The sequence below is a fragment of the Bufo gargarizans genome, chromosome 4 (assembly GCF_014858855.1).
Source record: "Bufo gargarizans isolate SCDJY-AF-19 chromosome 4, ASM1485885v1, whole genome shotgun sequence".
Classification (NCBI taxonomy): domain Eukaryota; kingdom Metazoa; phylum Chordata; class Amphibia; order Anura; family Bufonidae; genus Bufo; species Bufo gargarizans.
The window spans coordinates 168,684,767-168,705,283 of record NC_058083.1 but is presented as its reverse complement, the minus strand read 5'-3'; the positions used below and the strand labels follow the sequence as shown (position 1 = coordinate 168,705,283).

At 40.3% G+C, this 20,517-nt stretch overlaps 1 protein-coding gene across 1 annotated transcript in view; it reads right to left on the bottom strand.

Moving 5' to 3' along the window:
* The window catches only part of PEX5L (peroxisomal biogenesis factor 5 like), a 113,462-nt gene extending 93,208 nt beyond the window's left edge, over positions 1–20,254 (bottom strand). Inside the window, exon 1 of the mRNA XM_044291059.1 lies at positions 20,171–20,254. Coding sequence (XP_044146994.1) covers positions 20,171–20,239 — 69 coding nt within the window. The 5' untranslated portion in view covers positions 20,240–20,254. The remainder of the gene's footprint in view (positions 1–20,170) is intronic.
* Positions 20,255–20,517: the final 263 nt, after the last annotated feature.

The window sequence follows — 20,517 nt, the reverse complement described above, 5'->3', positions numbered from 1 at the left end:
CTGACATCAGCCTGAGTGTGTCCGAACAGGTCTGGAAATGTCCATTAGAATATCTCCAATATAATGCATTGCTATTATAACTGAATAGGCTTTGCATGTATAACCTAACCCTTTAAGGACCTCCGCCGTACATGTACGGTGGAAGTCCGTTCCCCAAACATGGCGCCCGCTCGCACGTGCAGCGGGCACCATGGCTGCTGGGTTTCTGCTGTTTTAAATAGCAGAGACCCGCGGCACATGTATGCGATCAGCCATAAGGCTGATCATATACACTCACCTAAATAATTATTAGGAACACCTGTTCCATTTCTCATTAATGCGATTTTCTTGTCAACCAATCACATGGCAGTTGCTTCAATGCATGTAGGGTTGTGGTCCTGGTCAAGACAATCTCCTGAACTCCAAACTGAATGTCAGAATGGGAAAGAAAGGCGGGCTACAACAGCAGAAGACCCCACCGGGTACCACTCATCTCCACTACAAATAGGAAAAAGAGGCTACAATTTGCATGAGCTCACCAAAATTGGACTGTTGAAGACTGGAAAAATGTTGCCTGGTCTGATGAGTCTCGATTTCTGTTGAGACATTCAAATGGTAGAGTCCGAATTTGGCGTAAACAGAATGAGAACATGTATCCATCATACCTTGTTACCACTGTGCAGGCTGGTGGTGGTGGTGTAATGGTGTGGGGGATGTTTTCTGGGCACACTTTAGGCCCCTTAGTGCCAATTGGCCATCGTTTAAATGCCGTGGGCTACCTGAGCATTGTTTCTGACCATGTCCATCCCTTCATGACCACCATGTACCCATCCTCTAATGGCTACTTCCAGCAGGATAATGCACCGTGTCACAAAGCTCGAATCATTTCAAATTGGTTTCTTGAACATGACAATGAGTTCACTGTACTAAAATGGCCCCCACAGTCACCAGATCTCAACCCAATAGAGCATCTTTGGGATGTGGTGGAACGGGAGCTTCGTGGCCTGGATGTGCATCCCTCAAATCTTCATCAACTGCAAGATGCTATCCTATCAATATGGGCCAACATTTCTAAAGAATGCTATCAGCACCTTGTTTAATCAATGCCACATAGAATTAATGCAGTTCTGAAGGCAAAAAAAAAATTCTTTAGGTGAGTGTACATTTTCCCTTTCAGATGCCGTGGTCAAATGTGACCACGACATCTGCGCAGTCCAGAAGAGGAAGTTGCACACTTTTTTATAAAAAGTGCTCAAAAAGTTGCACACTTCAAATTGGTATCACTGAATATAATAAACACAAAACAATAAGAAAAGACAAGACACCTATCTGACAGTAGAAAACTGGCAACTCCAGAAGCACCACAGAGTACAAGCGACCAGCTAGTGAGAAGGCAGGAAGAAAATCTATAAACTGCACCTGCAAGAGTGAGAAGCGGCTTCTTATGGGGAAGGCAGTTTACCAACAAGCAACACCTGAAGCAAGGGGGTGGCATTCACCAAAACACAGGCACAATAAGATCCACAGTGAACTTGTCAATTTAACCCACGAGTTGCCAGTCTCTCCGATCTCCTGGTACCTGCCACGGGAACGTCTGTGACAATTGATCAGTTATAACCAGGGATGAGTGAATCAACTTCGGATGAAACATCCAAAGTCGATTCGCATAAAACTTTGTTTCAATACTGTACAGAGCGAGCGCTCCATACAGTATTGAAATGTATTGGCTCCACTTGGAACCGAACCCGAGTTTGGGAAATGTTTTTTTTACAGTATAAATCAATTTCAGAAGTTATTATGCGAAGTCTCGCAAGACTTAGTGAAGTAATAATTTCGGCTCATCAGAGCCAATACATTCTAATACTGTACTGAGTGCTCGCTTCGTACAGTATTAAAACAAATTTTTATGCAAATCGACTTTGGATGTTTCATCCGAAGTCGATTCGCTCATCCCTAGTTATAATGAACATAAACTATTTTAAACCATACATCTGAATGAGTAACGCAATCAATATAGCATCTTATAGAATTTCAACAACCTCCCTGCAACTTTAGTGTGCTTGTCCATGTTAATGTGATGAAGCCGCACGACCTCTACAGAACTATGCTCTGAGCCCTTGCAGCATGTCGGTGGGAGTAAAGGTCTGCTTCATTAAATGAAGTCACTCATCATGTAGCGTATGCTCGCAGTAATCTTGCCATGCTTGAACAGTTCCCCAGTCTTTTGGCAACCGACCATATCTTTTAGTATGTTCTAGAAATGCCTAGGTGAAAATGGCGTGATTTAATTTATTAGCTCCTCCATACTGAGTCGACAGCAAGTACTGCATAGCAACAAAAACGCGTGTGTAATTCCAATTGAAATCCCACATTCAGATGGATCTGTGTGATGGCGATTAAAATAGATACTGCTTTTACAGCACGCCAAGCTGTTGTCACTTGCACAAAATAGTTGACGCTAGTGGTTTTTCTCTGAGTACTTAATTGGTTCTGTGCTTTACATGTTCACAATCCCCATCAATAAGGAGAAGATAATTAATTTTGACTTACAGGATTCAGACTATTTTTAATAATGGGTTGCTGGTAAAATCCCAATGTTCAGGTGGGAAGTATTTAGCGGCCTGTACTGTACATATTAGTGTAAAAACACATTGCATGATTTAATCTAAAATGTGCATGCCCATAAAGATTTTTTTTTAGATTGGCCACAAATTGTGCAACGGGATATTTTTCACCCGTTATAAGCACATGCACACAGACACACACTCAATGACCTGTCAGGTACACTTAGAAGCTCGTTTGTTAAAGCATTTAATTTTTTTTTTACAAAACGATGCTGCCTTTTTTGGCACAGTAGTTAAGTAGTGACCTAATAGTTTAGCTTTAACCTTATAATGGCCCCCATGCACATTAGACTATGATTGGCGGACTGGATGTTTTCAACCGAACCTGCTGGCTATCTAATGTGTTCAAAGAGAGCTCCCGACCCTTCCCCATCAGATGATGTTGAGAGAGAGAAGGATCAAGCACACTAAATTTCCATGCCTGGTCCTTTTGTTTCCCAAACCTCTGCCAAAAGTGTGTAGCAACGTTTTTCTCTTTTCCTATTGAAAATATATACGTTTAGATAAACCAAGCATGTATGTGTATGTGGGCGTCAGAAGAGATAGCTGCTTATACCATCAGCTGTTGAAGATTTATGGGTGCAGTGACCCAGTGGATCACTGCTAAAGGTTGTTTGCTAAAAGCTGAATGTTGTGATTTAATGTTAAAAGCACTAATCTCTCTATACATTGTGTACGCCAAATGGTTGTGTATGGACAACAAACAGTACACTGGAATACTTGGCTAGGTTGCAGTGAAGACCAGCTGATCCCAACTCCTTTGGTAAGTCAGAGAATCTCAGCTGAGCAAAGCTAGAGGCAACACCTACATGTGTGAGCTTCTGCAAAGTTGGCCCTAAGAAAAGCCTCATCCAGGAGACACCATTCCTGAGACTAAAAAGCTGCCAAGTGCCAACTTATCTGAGAGACTACTGCTGAGGGAAAGAGACTGGACATTCAGAGGAGGTTTAGAACCATCAAGGTCGTGCATTGGATGCAGACAGAAACGTAATTGCCTCACCCACCACACTTTGAGATGGACTGGCTATCCGAATCTAAGATCTGCACCCCTCAGCCGGGGAACTACAGAACGAGTTAATAAGAATGGAATTGCATGCCTATAGTTATTAGGAAAGATTGCGAAGTGCATTTAGAGAGAGATTCAGGACTACTACTACCATCATTGATACTGTTACCAACAACTATTGAGAGAATCCTACTCTGTAATATACCTCAGAACTGTGCCTTTTGCTGTCACATGAATTATGTACTACTCCCATTGTCTTTTCAGTGGAGAGAAACTTTATTTATTGTAACTACACAGGGGCTGGTCACTGTCTCCACCATTCTCACTCTACTTGACCTCCTGCCTTGCACATTGCCAAATGTCCACCATCAAGGACACCCAACTACCACCAGGCAACAACCCCAGAGAATAGGGAGTGTCCTAAGGGAAGAAAGGGTGCACGCTCCATTCACTGCTGCATGGCCCCAGGGAGCGCCAGAGTGAGGACAGCCACTGTGAGCCACTACTACTCCTATCAGTGCCGCTACCACTCCTACCCTCTTCACAGCAATGTCCCCTACTGGTTACCTGCTGCATGGGTACATCAACAGTCATCTAAGGCCTCATGCACACTACAGTGAATAATGGCAGTGTGATGGCCGTCTAAGTAACGGCAGTCACACGTCCCCTTTTAGCACCAATGAAAGTCTATGGGGCTATTCACATGGTATATAGCATCCATAGTAAAATTCCAGCTCACCTTTAGTAGAGTTAATCAGCCCCTGGTGCACGGAACAGGTAAGTAAGTCCCTTGGTAGCAAAACAATGATAAATGAAGTTCCAGCACTGCAAAATAATTGTTGTGTCGCTTGTCTCTTTATTCGTGGTAGCAAAATTACAGCATATGGATCAAACCTCATACTCCAACACCAGTTAAGTTGGTGTGTGAGGTTTGATCCACATGCAGTCATTTTGCTACCACAAATAAAGAGACAAAAAACACAACAATTATTTTGCAGTGCTGGAACTTCATTTATCATTGTTTTGCTATTCACATGGTCATTCTTTAAACGGCCAGTGAATAGCATCCATCCAAAAATAAGACATGTCCTATATTTGGCCGTTTTCACGGTCAGACGGACCCATTGAAATCAATGGGACCGTTTTTAATGGCCGATTAACAGGAGTGCAGCCGTCTAACGGCGTTAAAAACAGTTACACTTTACCCAGGAGGGGTTAAAGAAAAAACTCACCTCATGCACTTGCTCGCGGTGCGGCAGTATCTTCTCTCTTCATTGAGCAGGACCTGCCGAAGGACCTGCGATATGCGTGGTGACGTAACCACGTGGGAGCGCGCAGTTACATTATTGTGCATCTTCGGCAGCTCCCGTTCAGTGAAGAAAGAAGAGACTCCTGCAGCGCGAGCAAGTGGATAAGGTGAGACTTTTTTTTTCTTTGTAAAATCAAAAAACAAAAACAAAACTGTGGTGGGCCATAATGGGGGCATTATTTAAACCATGGGGGAAATTATTTAAGATGGGGCCATACGTTGGGCGCATTATTAACCCCTTAAGAACTTGGCCATTTTTTGAAAATCTGACCAGTGTCACTTTAAGTGCTCATAACTTTAAAACACTTTGACTTATCCAGGCCATTCTGAGATTGTTTTTTCGTCACATATTGTACTTCATAACACTGGTAAAATGAAGTCAAAAAAATTATTTTTTTTGCATAAAAATATACCTAATTTACCAAAAATTTTGAAAGATTTGCAAATTTCAAAGTTTCAGTTTCTCTACTTCTGTAATACATAGTAATACCCCCAAAAATTGTGATGACCTTACATTCCCCATATGTGTACTTCACGTTTGAATTATTTTGGGAATGATATTTAATTTTTTGGGGATGTTACTGTTTAGAAGCAAATCTTGAAATTTTTCAGAAATTTACAAAAACCCAATTTTTAGGGACCACTACAGGTCTGAAGTCACTTTGGAGGCTTACATAATAGAAACCGCCCAAAAATGACCCCATTCTATAAACTACACCCCTCAAGGTATTCAAAACTGATTTTACAACTTCGTTAACCCTTTAGGTGTTGCACAAGAGTTATTGGCAAATGGGGAGAAAATTTGAGAATTTCATTTTTTTGCCTAATTTTCCATTTTAACCCATTTTTTCCACTAACAAAGCAAGGGTTAACAGCCAAACAAGACTGTTCAAACAAAGGAGAATATTCAAAACGAGCGGCACTCACTGATTGTAGAAAGGTACACTTTATTCCATTGCAGGAGGGGGGTGCTGTATCTTTATTGCCCTGACTCTGCCGTTTACAGAAACACCCCATATGTGGCCGTAAACTACTGTATGGCCACACAGCGGAGCATAGAGTGAAAGGTGCGCCGTATGTTTTTTGGAAGCCAGATTTTGCTGGACTGGTGTTTTACACCATGTCCCATTTGAAGCCCCCCTGATGCACCCCTAGAGTAGAAACTCCATAAAAGTGACCCCATATAATAAACTACACCCCTCAAGGTATTCAAAACTGATTTTACAAACTTTGTTAACCCTTTAGGTGTTTGCCAAGATTTAATGGAAAATAGAGATACAATTTCAAAATTTCCCTTTTTTGACAGATTTTCCATTTTAATATTTTTTACAGCCAAACAAAACTCATTATTTATGGCCCTGAATCTTTTGTTTACAGAAACACCCCATATGTGGTCGTAAACTGCTGTATGGGTGCAGAAGGAAAGGAATGCCATACGGTTTTTGGAAGGCAGATTTTGCTGGACTGTTTTTTTTTACACCATGTCCCATTTGAAGCCCCCCTGATTCACCCCTAGAGTAGAAACTCCAAAAAAGTGGCCCCATTTTAGAAACTAAGGGATAGGGTGGCAGTTTTGTTGGTACTAGTTTAGGGTACATATGATTTTTGGTTGCTGTATATTACACTTTTTGTGCGGCAAAGTAACATGAAATAGCTTTTTTGGCACGCTTTTTTTGTTGTTATTTACAACATTCATCTGACAGGTTAAATCATGTGGTAATTTTATAGAGCAGGTTCTCACGGACGCGGTGATACCTAATATGCATAATTTTTTATTTATTTATGTAAGTTTTATACAATGACTTCATTTTTAAAACCAAAAAAATGTTTTAGTTTCTCCATAGTCTAAGAGCCATAGTTTTTTCAGTTTTTGGGCGATTATCTTAAGTAGTGTCTCATTTTTTGCGGGATGAGATGACGGTTTGATTGGCACTATTTTGGGGTGCATATGACTTTTTGATCGCTTGCTATTACACTTTTTGTGACGTAAGATGACAAAAAATTGCTTTTTTTACACCGTTTTTGTTTAAATTTTTTTACGGTGGTCATCTGAGAGGTTAGGTTATGTGATATTTTAATAGAGCCAGTCGATATGGACGCGGCGATACCTAATATGTATACTTTATTTTTTATTTATGTAATTTTTACACAATGATTTCATTTTTGAAACAAAAAAACATGTTTTAGTGTCTCCATAGTCTAAGAGCCATAGTTTTTTCAGTTCGACTTTTTTGATCACTTTTATTACCTTTTTTGGGAAGTAAGGTGGGCAAAATTTCTATTTTCTCATAGTTTTAATTTTTTTATTTTTATAGCGTTCACCGTGCGGGGAAAGTAACTTTTTTCACTTTATTTTACATTTTTTTGACCCAGACCCACTTGGTTTTTGAAGATCCAGTGGGTCTGATGTCTGTATAATACAGTACAGTACACGATATAGGGTACTGTACTGTATTTTACTCACACTTTGTCTGAACAGATCTATGCCTTTAGCATAGATCTGTTCAGCACCATGGACAGCAGGATGCCTGAGAACCTTCCCCGTCTGTTCAGTTGTGGCCACAACTTCGCAGAGGGGGAAGGGTAAGGAGGGGGGCTTCCTACCTCTGTCACCCCATCCTGTCTGGGGGCTGCAAAGGCACAACAGCCCCCCGATGGGAGAGGGAGGGAGCTCCCTGACAGTTGACCTTTTCCATACAGCGGTCCGTAGAGACCGCGGTATGGAAAGGGTTAAACGGCTGACATCTGCACAGATGTCAGCCGTTTATACCAGAGTGTGAGCAATGTGCTGACACTCTGGTATAAACCACTGACCACCAATGAATTTTCAAGAGGAGGCGAGCGGGGGATCGCGATCCCGCCTGCTGCACCGCCCGCCTCCCGCACCGCCCCCACTGCCCACAACCCCCCCCTGCACCACCCACCAGGTGCAGGGGGGCGTGAAAAATCTATATTTTAGGCATACTAAAGTTTCTGATCCCCGCGGTCAGGGACTGCGGGGATCAGAAACTGCAGAAAGCGCAGCAAACCGCAGGTCTGAATTGACCTGCGGTTTGCGGCGATCTCTGATACGGGGGCGTTGTGACAGGATGTCGGCTGAATGATTTCAGCCGGCATCCTGTTCGGATTAACCCCCGGGGCGCCGCAATAGCGATTTAAACTTAGGACGTACCGGTACGGCCTGAGTCCTTAAAGGGACACTGACAGGCCCAATAACCATAATTAGCTGTACATATCCATGCACAGGTCTTCTAATGTGCATTTAAAACATATAAGTATCCCCCCTGTCCACATTATGAATACTGCAAACTCGTGTTTTATAACCTGAACTAATCCCTGTTCTTTCTGCTCAAGGGGCGGGGTTTCAGCTTGTCTTGTGCCCAGAGAAGCTGAAACCCCGCCCCTTGAGCAGAAAGAACAGGGATTAGTTCAGGTTATAAAACACGAGTTTGCAGTATTCATAATGTGGACAGGGGGGATACTTATATGTTTTAAATGCACATTAGAAGACCTGTGCATGGATATGTACAGCTAATTATGGTTATTGGGCCTGTCAATTGTCCCTTTAAGGATTCGGGAAATAGGGCGTACCGGTATGCCCTACGTCCTTGAGGGGTTAAAGCTGGGGACATTAAAAAAATTATTCCTACACTATGGGGGAATTATTTTACCTACATGGGGGACATTATTAAAGCTGGGGACAGTAAAAAAAAAATCCTACACTACGGGAGACATTATTTTATCTGGGTGCAAACATTGGGTTATTATTAAAGCTTGGGGCACTATAAAAAATTATTTACACCTTGGAAGACATTATTTTAGCTGAGGGGCCAAAATAGGGGCATTATTAAAGCTGGGGGCAGCAACAAAAAAAAAATCCTACACTATGGGGGACATTATTTTAGCTGGGGGCCTACCATCCTATGGGTGTTCTCAGAAGTGTGGGTCTATAAATAAAATTCTTCCATTTTTCATGTCCGTTTTTAACGGGGTGTTCAAGACGGATCGGTCATGGCTATAGAAGACATAATAAAACCGGATCCGTTAATGACGGATGCATGCGGTTGTATTATTGTAACGAAAGCGTTTTTGCAGATCCATGACGGATCCGCAAAAAACGCCAGTGTGAAAGTAGCCTCAGAGCCAAAATCCACATGGAATTTTTACCCTGTGAACATGCCCCTAGGAGACCTATGGGAAGGAGGGGTGGGGGCACCATTTCTTGTGTGTGTATTGCCAGAAACATATGAGGCACTTACATTTTGAATAGGATTGAAAAGGTCTAATATGTTATTAGATTAATTTAATTCTAATTTCTAATTCTAAGAAATCAATTCCATAAATGTATTTCATAATACATTCATCTTCGTAAATGTATCTCTAGCAAATGTACCGAATATGTTAGTAGCTCCATCAGCAAACTATCAACTTCTATTTCATATTACAAACAAAACTGAAAAAAAAATCAAATGTCAATTTACCAACAACTTCCCGCTGGTATTTCATGAATGTTTTACAGAGCGGAAATTATAAGCAATTCTATGAAACAGAATTCCTTCATATGCCTATAACTTGTATGACTGGAGCTGAGCTGACATTTACATTGGAATATACGCTGTAAATGAGACCTAAGATTTTGTATCTATAATCACACCTTATAGTCTCTGTTATTGTATATAGACCATGGATTTAGATTAAGAGGATTTCAACTATTAAACTAACAAAAAAAAATCACAACAACTCCATGACCATGTTTATGTGTATTATCCATGGGCTTTACCTCCATAAACCCAAATGTGAAGTTACAAGAACAACCTTCTAACACCACGGCTGCCTAAAACAGCTGATCGGCGGGGTTGCCAGGTGTCGACCTCTACTCATCTGATATTGATGACATATCCTAAAGTTTATAGCCTTCCAATGATCCTAGGGAGTAACACATGAATGTTACAACCTTGTCTTACCAATTAGGATATGGTAAGAGAAAAGAAGATGAGCAGCATGCCTTATTGGGCAACACTTCCATGAATGTTTATTGACACCTGGATCAAGAAGATCTTTAGCTTCTTCAGTTTTGATGATTTGGCAAAGATATGTACATGCAGACATAAGCCACATGTACTCTGCACATCTTCAGCTTTCATTTTTTACATATTGTACATGTAAGGCTCTGCTTGGGTAGGACTTTTAGACACAGTCACAAACCTGTTTAATGCATTTTCCTCACAATGTTATGCTTGATGCTAAATTGCATTTGGGCACCCCTATGTGGTTTGAACAGATTTGCAATATATGGTATATTATATTTGCTTAATTTGGTATCATGATTTATTATAATTAGCTACAAGCAGCTGTGACTTGATGGAATTTGGTATGGCCAAATCAATTGGTGTTAAACTTAATCTTAAAATTACAATATCCTCATTTTCCTCCTGGGGTAGCTTATAGGTTGTATAAAGGTTTGGGTACAGCTCTTGGCATTTGCCCAAATTGGAGGTAATTGTCTATGGCAAACAATACGGTTGCTGATTTTATTTTTCCTAAAAATGAGACATAAAATGCTTGCTATATTCAATTTCTGCTCATTGCCCACCACTAGCATTGAGGTATCCCCTTTAATGTGTTAGAACAGCTCAAAGTGTGGAAACATAACTGTGGAGTCACAGTAATGAAACTGGATCCAACATTGGAGAGTAGATCCTGACTTTATTGCACAGGAATATTAAAACCCAACAGAATACCCGTCTGGCGTATGCATGATGTTGGACCCAATCCTTACTCATAACCAGGCACTCTGAAATGCATAAGCCCGGTTGATTGGGTCAGCTGTTAGATTTTATATTTCTATGCAGTAAAGTTAGAATATACTCCAGTCCTGGATCTCATTTCTTTGCCTCCACCTTGTTTGTTATGAGCAACTGCTCCCGTTTGGTACAAATGTCATGAGATATGCTAAAAACCACATTGCACCCAGGGTACCCTGGTAGAAAATTGGAATATTATATAATGTACCTTGAGTTTAAAACCAATTGATTTGGCCACATCAAACTTCCATCACGTCATAGATGTTTGTGGCTATTTATAATAAATCAAGATACCGAAGAGAGCAGTGAAAGTACTTAAAATATATTGCTAAATCACTCAAAACCACTCTGCGCAACACAATTTATTGATTTATTTATTGATACAACTGGAATTATGGGACAATTTTCACTCTTGACATGACAATAACATTTCTACATCCAATTTTGCATGAAGCAGAACATTCTGGGGAAAATTGTCTGGGTGAGCTAAAACACACTATTTGCTTGTGCAAGCCTGAAGTACAAACAGGAATGTAAAACAAGCAAAAACCAAAAAGTGTATTAAAAGAGGACTAAAATGAAAACAAGGCCCACACTGTTACATATGCAATAATTCTAATTTGAGCTGAATTGGGGCAATTTGGTCAGGGAGATCCTGTGGTTATAACTTTTCACCCTAAAAAAAATGTTTAATGTATACAATTTTTTTGCTGTTATATTTTATAGTTCTAAGGCCACATTCACACCTGCGGTAAATATTTCCAGCAGGCTGCTTGTGCAAATAATACCAGATTCAGCATTGTCTGAATCAACAGATCACCACCAGATTCCTCTTGACTATAATGCGAACTGGGGGTGATCGGGACACTTTCCTCCCTAGATGTTGGGTTTCGGCTGAACAAAGACTATTGCATGCAGCGTTTTTTGGTCCGGCTGACAGCTGGCATTTGTGCTGGATCAGGCAGTCGGAGCATGTTGACAGAGATGCGAACACGATCTAAGTATCTAGCCTATGTGCTTATCTTGAGAATTATTAAGATGCGTTGTAATTTCATTTTACAACCACCTGCCCTGTGCATTTAAAGGGAACCTGTCACCGGTTTTTAACCATAAGAATCATCGGCATCCTGAGATAGTTCTCCCCGCCCTTATCATCCTATTTTTTTTAAACACCTCCAAGTACTTTTTTTACAGTCCGCTTTCGCTTTTTTCAAGTTATGTAAATTAAATGCTTACCCCATCACTTCCCTTTCCTAACCCCACCTCCCGCTACATGAGTGACAGAATCTAAAGATCCTACCCTCCTCCCGAACTCACATCCCGAATCTCGCGCATGTGCAGAACCAGTCACCTCACTCCCCATCTCACACTGATCATATAATATGTACTGCGCAGCTGCGAGACTTGGAAGAGAAGGGGTGGAGATGAGCAATGGTTTGTGGGCATGGCTTCACTCCAAGAGTCAGAGAACGCTGGACTCATCTCTGAAGCATGCAGGAGACAGGACTCATCTAAGGTGCATTTACATATATGGCGGGAACATTTATTTTAGGTTTTTCTCTGAACTGATAGTTCGTTCAGAATTGATTTTAATATCATTATTAATGTATCAAAAAGTATTTATAGAAAAGTGAGTGGATAAATAGGCTTAGAAAGTGATGACAGGTTTCCTTTAAAGGGGTTATCTCCCTTTGGGGCTTTTCAGCCAGTTCCCCACCTATATCATTGGACCAGCTCAAAGAAACATACTTACCTGCTGCCCGCAGAAGTTTTTCTGGCTCCATCAGTGCCCCGCTGCCACGCTCTGGTCCTTCTTGTCAACATCTGGTTTGATGGGGGTCACGTGTGCCAACCCTTAAATAAGAGGCCACAGAGGTGACTTGTTTCCCATGTGTTACGTTAATAGATCTTGTGACACACGAGGGACACATCGCTTTAGGTTCAAGCCAAAGGCCCTTCTAAAATCTAGTTTTCCTGCTATGACAAATGTAGGGGATTGTACTGTAAAAGGTCAGGTGACAGGTTAAGGCCTCTTTCACACTTGCATTGTCCGGATCCGGCGTGTACTCCACTTGCCGGAATTACACGCAGGATCCGGAAAAACGCAAGTGAACTGAAAGCATTTGAAGATGGATCCGTCTTCAAAATGTGTTCAGTGTTACTATGGCAGCCAGGACGCTATTAAAGTCCTGGTTGCCATAGTAGTAGTGGGGAGCGGGGGAGCAGTATACTTACAGTCCGTGCGGCTCCCGTGGCGCTCCAGAATGACGTCAGAGCGTCCCATGCGCATGGATGACGTGCCATGCGATCACGTGATCCATGCGCTTGGGGCGCCCTGACGTCACTCTGGAGCGCCCCGGGAGCCGCACGGATGGTAAGTATACTGCTCCCCACTACACTTTACCATGGCTGACAGGACTTTAGCGTCCCAGCAGCCATGGTAACCATTCAGAAAAAGCTAAACGTCGGATCCGGCAATGCGCCGAAACGACGTTTAGCTTAAGGCCGGATCCGGATCAATGCCTTTCAATGGGCAAGTTTGCGGCAAGTGTTCAGGATTTTTGGCCGGAGCAAAAAGCGCAGCATGCTGCGGTATTTTCTCCGGCCAAAAAACGTTCCGGTCCTGAACTGAAGACATCCTGATGCATCCTGAACGGATTTCACTCCATTCAGAATGCATTAGGATAATCCTGATCAGGATTCTTCCGGCATAGAGCCCCGACGACGGAACTCTATGCCGGAAGACAAGAACGCAAGTGTGAAAGAGCCCTAACACAAGCAGAACATAGCAAAACAAGAAAATAAGGTAAAACTTCCATTTTATTTTTTCTATTGTTGTATTGATTTTATTTTATAGCAAAATTGTGCAATAGGTATTTTTGAAAATTTCACTTATTTACTAATTTTTTTCTTTAAGCATTTTTAGCATTTTTCCAAATTTTCCTACTGGTTACAGAAAAGTTGAATACATTTGGTGAAGGCATTAAAATAAAAATCTTCCAAAATTCTACCCTTCTTTCAGAAGCTTTCTTTGTGTAATAATATTGTGTTGTTAATAGTATGCCCAGAATGACATCGTCAGAGGCGCTTTAGCATCAGACTGCACACTAACAGGGCATTGTGACAGGTTTGTAATATGTTGCTAGAAGGCATCTAACATAATATGAAATGCCCTGTGACAAGTATCACTGACAACAAAGTAGTCCTTTAGTCAGAACTAATTTGTGTCACATGTATCACAGGTTCTAAGAGTGGTAAACTGGTAGTACCGTATGTTGAGTGGTTAGCACTTATGTCTTACAGTACAAAGTTCAAGTCCAACAACTGCGACATGCTTACTCATGTGTTAGCAGTGGCATACCTTCCATCGAGGCAGAAATCGACTACTCACTCTAATGGGGCCAGAGGAAGGGGCCCCATGATGAACTGCTTTTCCTGTTCCCAACAGAGGAGCTTAGTGCACAGAGATTCTACAACTTCTACTGAGTGCAATGGTAATTGTATACATTTCTATCTACTAAGCTCCCGTTAGTGGTGGCTGCAGGCAGACAATTTTGTAATTTATTATTTGAATGGGATCAGAGGCTTTAGAACAGCAGGGGGAAGATTTAGCAATGCATTTATGCTAGTTGTCTGGCGTAAACACATTGAGAAATATGGTCTTCAGAATGAGCACCATATTTATGAAGCACTTGCTCCACTTTTTCATAGACATAGAAGTTGGGTATAATCAATAAGACTGTGCACAATTTTTTTTTTAATGAAAAATATTCCTTCACTAAAAAAAAAAAAAAAGCATACTTTTCAGAAATATTATGGTTGTGGGGAGGGATATTAAGTTTTGCTATAAAACCCTATAAAATCTGTATATGCCCCATGTGTGAGCACCATAAAAATAAATGTGTGTCATTTTGGAACTATCAAAAACCGTTATATCCATAGTAACAGTACAATTTTGGCAGTACAATTGCTTCTGAGTAGCATCAGTTTTTAACTATAAGGGAAGCAGTTATGGGCATCATGCAACAGTTGTAAATATTTTTATCATGTTAGACTTCCTGTGATTGTCATGCAACTGTTCTTCCTTTAGGCAAACATTGAGGTCAAGATTTGTATTATTGCTACAAATTTGCAGAAATTTGTGTGTGCCCTCCTTTTGCCAGAGACCTTGTCTTGATCAAAATTGGTACAAAATATACAAGTAGTCTTAACATTTCTCAGTGTGAAAAAATTGAGATTTAAAACTGTGAAATATTAAAGTGTATGTAATTTAATGTTTAATGAAGCGATCTGTAATCAGCTGATCAGCGAGAATTGGAGTCTACTCTTTGCCATCAATATTCCAATATAGGAATAGAGATGAACGATTTGATTCTAAACAAATTGAATTTGAGCTGAATTTTCCAAAAATTCTAGTCGAAACCCAATACTAATTTTGGGGAATTCAATTTTGGCAAATCTCTCAAAATAGCATCTGCCATTTTTCAGATCACAAAGTTGAAGAAAGAGGATCACATGGTCCCACCAGCAGCCATGCGTTTACCCATAGCCACATACTGTATTGTCATAGTCAAATTAAGATTACTAAAGCTGGCTTGGCATTAAAGGGGCTGTCTCACTTCAGCAAATGGCATTTATCATTTAGACAAAGGTAATACATGGGACTTACTAATGTATTGTGATTGTCCACATTGCCTCCTTTGCTGGCTTGATTCATTTTTCCTATCACATTATACACTGCTCATTTCCGGGTGTTACGAAGATCGCTGCAGTGCAGATACGAGGAGGCCGGGACGGGAGATGCTGCGCACGCATGCCTATGCAGACTCCCACAGTCCCCACCAGAGAGGCAGGCACTTTTATCTACAGCGTGCAAGCACAGCCACCACTGTAGGATTGCAGGGTGGTCCTAATGTAATCACATTACATTAGTAAGTGGCTTGTATTAGCTTTCTCTACATGATAAATGCCATTTGCTGAAGTGAGACAACCCCTTTAAAGAGCTTAAAATGAGTTGCATACAGTCATAGGAGACCCTGGAATATCATCCACAACTTTTCAGGGCAATTGGAGCACTTTAGATTCGGGTTTAATTTAGCGAATTGCTTGACCAATTCAGCAGAATTGAATCTGTATCAAATTTCAAAACAATTTGTCCATCACTATATAAGACATATGGAGAAGGATTGTGGCAAACCCTTTTGGGGTCATTTATCAAACCAATAGCAACCAATCAGATTCCAACTTACATTTTTCAAAGGAGCTGTCACAAATGAAAGGAGGAATCTGATTGGTTGCTATGAGAAACTAAGCCAGTTCTATTTTACACCAGTTTGATAAATGACCCCACTTATGTTTTTCAGGTAAATAAGGACATTTTGATTTTTAGATACCAAAGTGAAAAGTGTGTGACTGATAGAGGATAAGCATATCGCATTCATCAAAATATGTCACATTTAAAGGGATTGTCCTATGAAAAGTATTACTATGCAATGAATAGAGCAATAATACTTTTAAATGATTATTGCAATATACATGAAATCAAAATACTGTTAATGGTTTATGTACATTATATTATAAAGTAATCTCATAGTCAAGCAGGTAAAGCGGGCAGACACCTATTGTTCATTTGTCCCTACTTCTAGATTCATAGAAATATATAGCTTTATCTCTCTCTAGAAAATGGATATTGGGGGGAATCATTACATACTATAGTGCATTTTTTTTAAAAAGAATTACTAGGGTTGTGTGTGAGGGACTATTTTCCATGCAGGGGAAGAAGATAGAAGAAGGCACTTACAAGATCTAACTGAAATGCACTCATGGGAGATACAGGAGCTTGATGGGATGAGCTGCTGCCTAGCCACATAAAGTGAAGAGTCAAGAGCTACAGTGAGGTGAGTAAAGACGTTAAAAGGTGAAAATTACATTGGAGAGCAGATTATTTTACTTTGATATATTTATAAAATGTGTGCTTTACTCCAGATGTCTTTTTAATTCATGGGATAACCTCTTTAATATTACAGGATTTAATAAAATTTGCCAGATATAAAATGCTGTAAAATACTTGGTTCTCAAAAATAAAAAGCAAAAAACATTTCATACAGTAGATTGTTTTGGGTGGATTAATGATACATTTTTGAAATTGAATCCATCAGGATAATAGGATCAGTTTACTATAGATTCTTACTATAATATTTATTGAGAGGTAGCTACAGAGGTTATGGTCTCAGAGAATATGATGTCAAAATTAATGCAATTAGCTAATAGCAATTTCAATCCTGCATCCATATTGACAATATCTTAATAAAGACAATTGAAAAGACAAACTCATCTAAAAAAAGACTTTCCTTCAAGAGGACCTGTCACCACCCTTGAAGGATGTGTTACTAATCTCCAATGCAATAACTATTCTGGAGCATCCTTTAATAACTCTACGCTGTTCTGCTCCTCTGTTATTGAAACTAGAGGTTTATTAAAGGGGTTCTCTGGGAATGATTTAAAATGGCCACATCCAACCTGTCCTAGAATGTGAGTAGGACTGATTTTGTCCACTTGCAGAGCTGTCTATGTGGGTTAGGGACACAGAGTCACACTACACACTATGCTCTGGCACTTGCATATACTACACATTGGTGAATTTTCCTGTCAGGCTGCTCAGACATGATGGCATATGATAGGCAGGATCACATTATTGGTATCTATTTTATAGCAGTGTAGTGCATAGTGAGGCATTTTAGTTTTTTCCTCCTCACATTCCAAGAGCCATAACAATTATTTTTTTCCTGTTCACATTTCCATAGGACAGGTTGTATTTTTTAATGCTACCATTTAATTTACCATGTCTTGTATTAGGCTACTTTCACACTTGTGGCAGAGTGATCCGGCAAGCAGTTCTGTCGTCGGAGCTGCCTGCCGGATCCGTCAATCTGCATGCAAACGGACAGCATTTGTAGACGGATCTGGATGCAAATGCATTGCAAGAACGGATCCGTCTCTCCGGATGTCATCCGGAGAAACGGATTTGTTATATATTTTTTTGACATTTTTACCGGTCTGTGCATGCGCAGACCCGAAGGACGGATCCGGCATTGCGGTATTTTTAATGCCGGCGCTAATGCATTTCAATGTAAATTAATGCCGGAGCCAGAATTCCGGCAACTGATCCGGAATTTTGGACGGAGATAATACCGCAGCATGCTGCAGTATTTCCTGTGTCCAAAACGCCGTTCAGTGACTGAACTGAAGACATCCTGATGCATCCTGAACGGATTTCTCTCCATTCACAATGCATGGGGATGAAACTGATCAGTTGTTTTCCAGTATTGAGCCCCTATGACAGAACTCAGTGCTGGAAAAGAAAAAATGCTAGTGTGAAAGTACCCTTAGAAAATGGGAAAAATTATTTGTGGTGTAAAATAAAAAATAAAAAGCTCACAATTCCTCCAAGGTTTTGGCATCCTTATTCTGCAGGCCAATACGATTATGGTGATACTAAATTTGTAAATTTTTTGTTTTGTTTTATACTTTAAACCTTTGAAAAAGAATGTAAATTTTCTTTTCACCGCCATTTTCGGACAGCCATAACTTTTTCATAATTCCGTTTACAAAGTTGCATTAGGGGTTGTTTTTTGCGATGCGAACTGTAGTTTTTATTTATACCAGTTTATTGGTACTATTGGGGAACATATGCCTTTTTAATCACTTTTATTACAATTTTTTGCAGGCAGTTAACCATGACAGACCACAAAACCTTCAGAAGGCCCCTGGCTTTCATGGTAACCGATTGAAGCTCTGAATTTGCCACAAGGGCTACGATAAGAAGGCAAGAAGGAGCCCCTTCCTCTGATAACCACACAAATGTCATGAGCGCTATTGACCGTGGCATCCGATGGGATAAATGACCAGGTTCTGCGCCATTGCCGATCCCAGTTATTGTGGCCGGGTGCCTGCTGTAGTATACAGGCTTAGCAAGGCTCCCGCTCCATACGACCCCTCATGTATAACGATGTACATGATTATGCATTAAGCAGTTAATAAACGTCCAGTAGCATTAACAGAGGAGCTGAAAAACATAGAGATACATGAAAAGATGCTTCAGAATTGTCATGTGGAATGCAACCGGTTATGGAAACAGACATGTGAGGAATGGCAGCAGGAACTTTGTAAAGTTTGAATGATTATACAAAACAAGGCAGACATTAGACATTAAAATAAAAAATGAGCCCACATTGCAATAGGTCTCAATTGACAACATCCGAATATGTTTCTACAAGTATGAAGACCTATGTGTTTCCATGACAACAGAAAAACAAAGCCCATTTTATCTCTTCAGCAATTATATGAGGACAATTGGGTACAGAGGGAAGGGAATATGACCACAGGATCAGTGACCCTCAATGCTCAGAACACATGTGCCCTAAGAAATACATGGTCATGAATGAGATGAAGGAAATCCAGCCTTCCTACAGGTTTCTCTTACTTTTAGCAATCTAGTATACTGCTTGGAATGGTGACACAAAGAGATAAAAAGAGGATATTATCCTTCTTGTAATACAACCATTTAGGTCAGTGTTCTATTCTGTACATGTAGATAGAATATTTAGTATATATGAGATACACTTTGTGGGTGTTTTGCCCATGAAATACATACCCTACCAAGGGATTCTGAAAGCAGTTCATCAGAATAGATAGGTTTTTAATTGGGAGATAAATAATAATAATAAAACAGGTTAGGTTACACACATACCAATTTCGATGAAATATTGAAAATACTATTTCAAGAAATCGCAGTTAGCATAAATTTCAGTATAAACTGACATTACTTTCTGTCTATAGAGATCATTCCATTTCACATTGAGCAACTGACAAATGACATACACAATATCCACATAAAGCCTATTAGGGCTCCCATGTCTTCACCCCCACCTTATAATTAGTTTTAACTTATCATTTTTCTTTCATAATTGAGGGTCCTGATGAGACTAAGATGGGATACCAGTAACCAGTGGGGAACAGGGTTTCAGACCTGAACAAACTTCAGGATATTTAACTTTTTAAATTTTAGTTTATGGGAGCCCTACGCACAACACACTGCCACAAACATCACACCACATCATTTAAATGATCCTGTAGACTGTTCCAGCCTAGGTAAATCAGTTAAATGTAGTTGCACCAAAAGTCACATAATAAAAGGAAAACTGTACTGAAAAACTGACATATGCATTTTGTGCCCATGAGTGCTTGGTTCATTCAGTGTTTTTGTATTTGTCATTCCTTGATAGGTCATTCTTCATTTCCATGCAGTAGAAGACAACTAGTGGAAACATAGAGAAGTGTAGATGCATTTTTATGTTACTGTCTGAAATATTAGTAGACCTTAGCCTTTAGATTGTTCTGTAAGAGCCAGCTGCATGTGTCAGTTTCTTGAAATCCTGGTGGCGCCCACCTGTGAGGTCATGGTGAGGAGGGGCTTTTCCTCTGCAGACGGCTGCCTCGGTATCTCCTTCATCACCATGGCAACAGCCTTATCTGCCGCCCTAGCGTTTTTCCCCTATAATAGTGAAATCAACAATGACTTGTGTCAGGAAAGAAGTGATCTTCAAAGAAATCCCCAAAAGAAAATCCCACTAGCCCCAGATAGAGTGAAACACAGTGAGCTAATGGCAGTGGTATGTTGAATGATTTCAAGCTACGAGAGGAACAAATAGCATTTGGATAACCATCCATGCGTAGAATGCTCATCATATAGGTCCAGTTAATTTAACCAAACTTTTTTTTTTTAACGCAAAAACC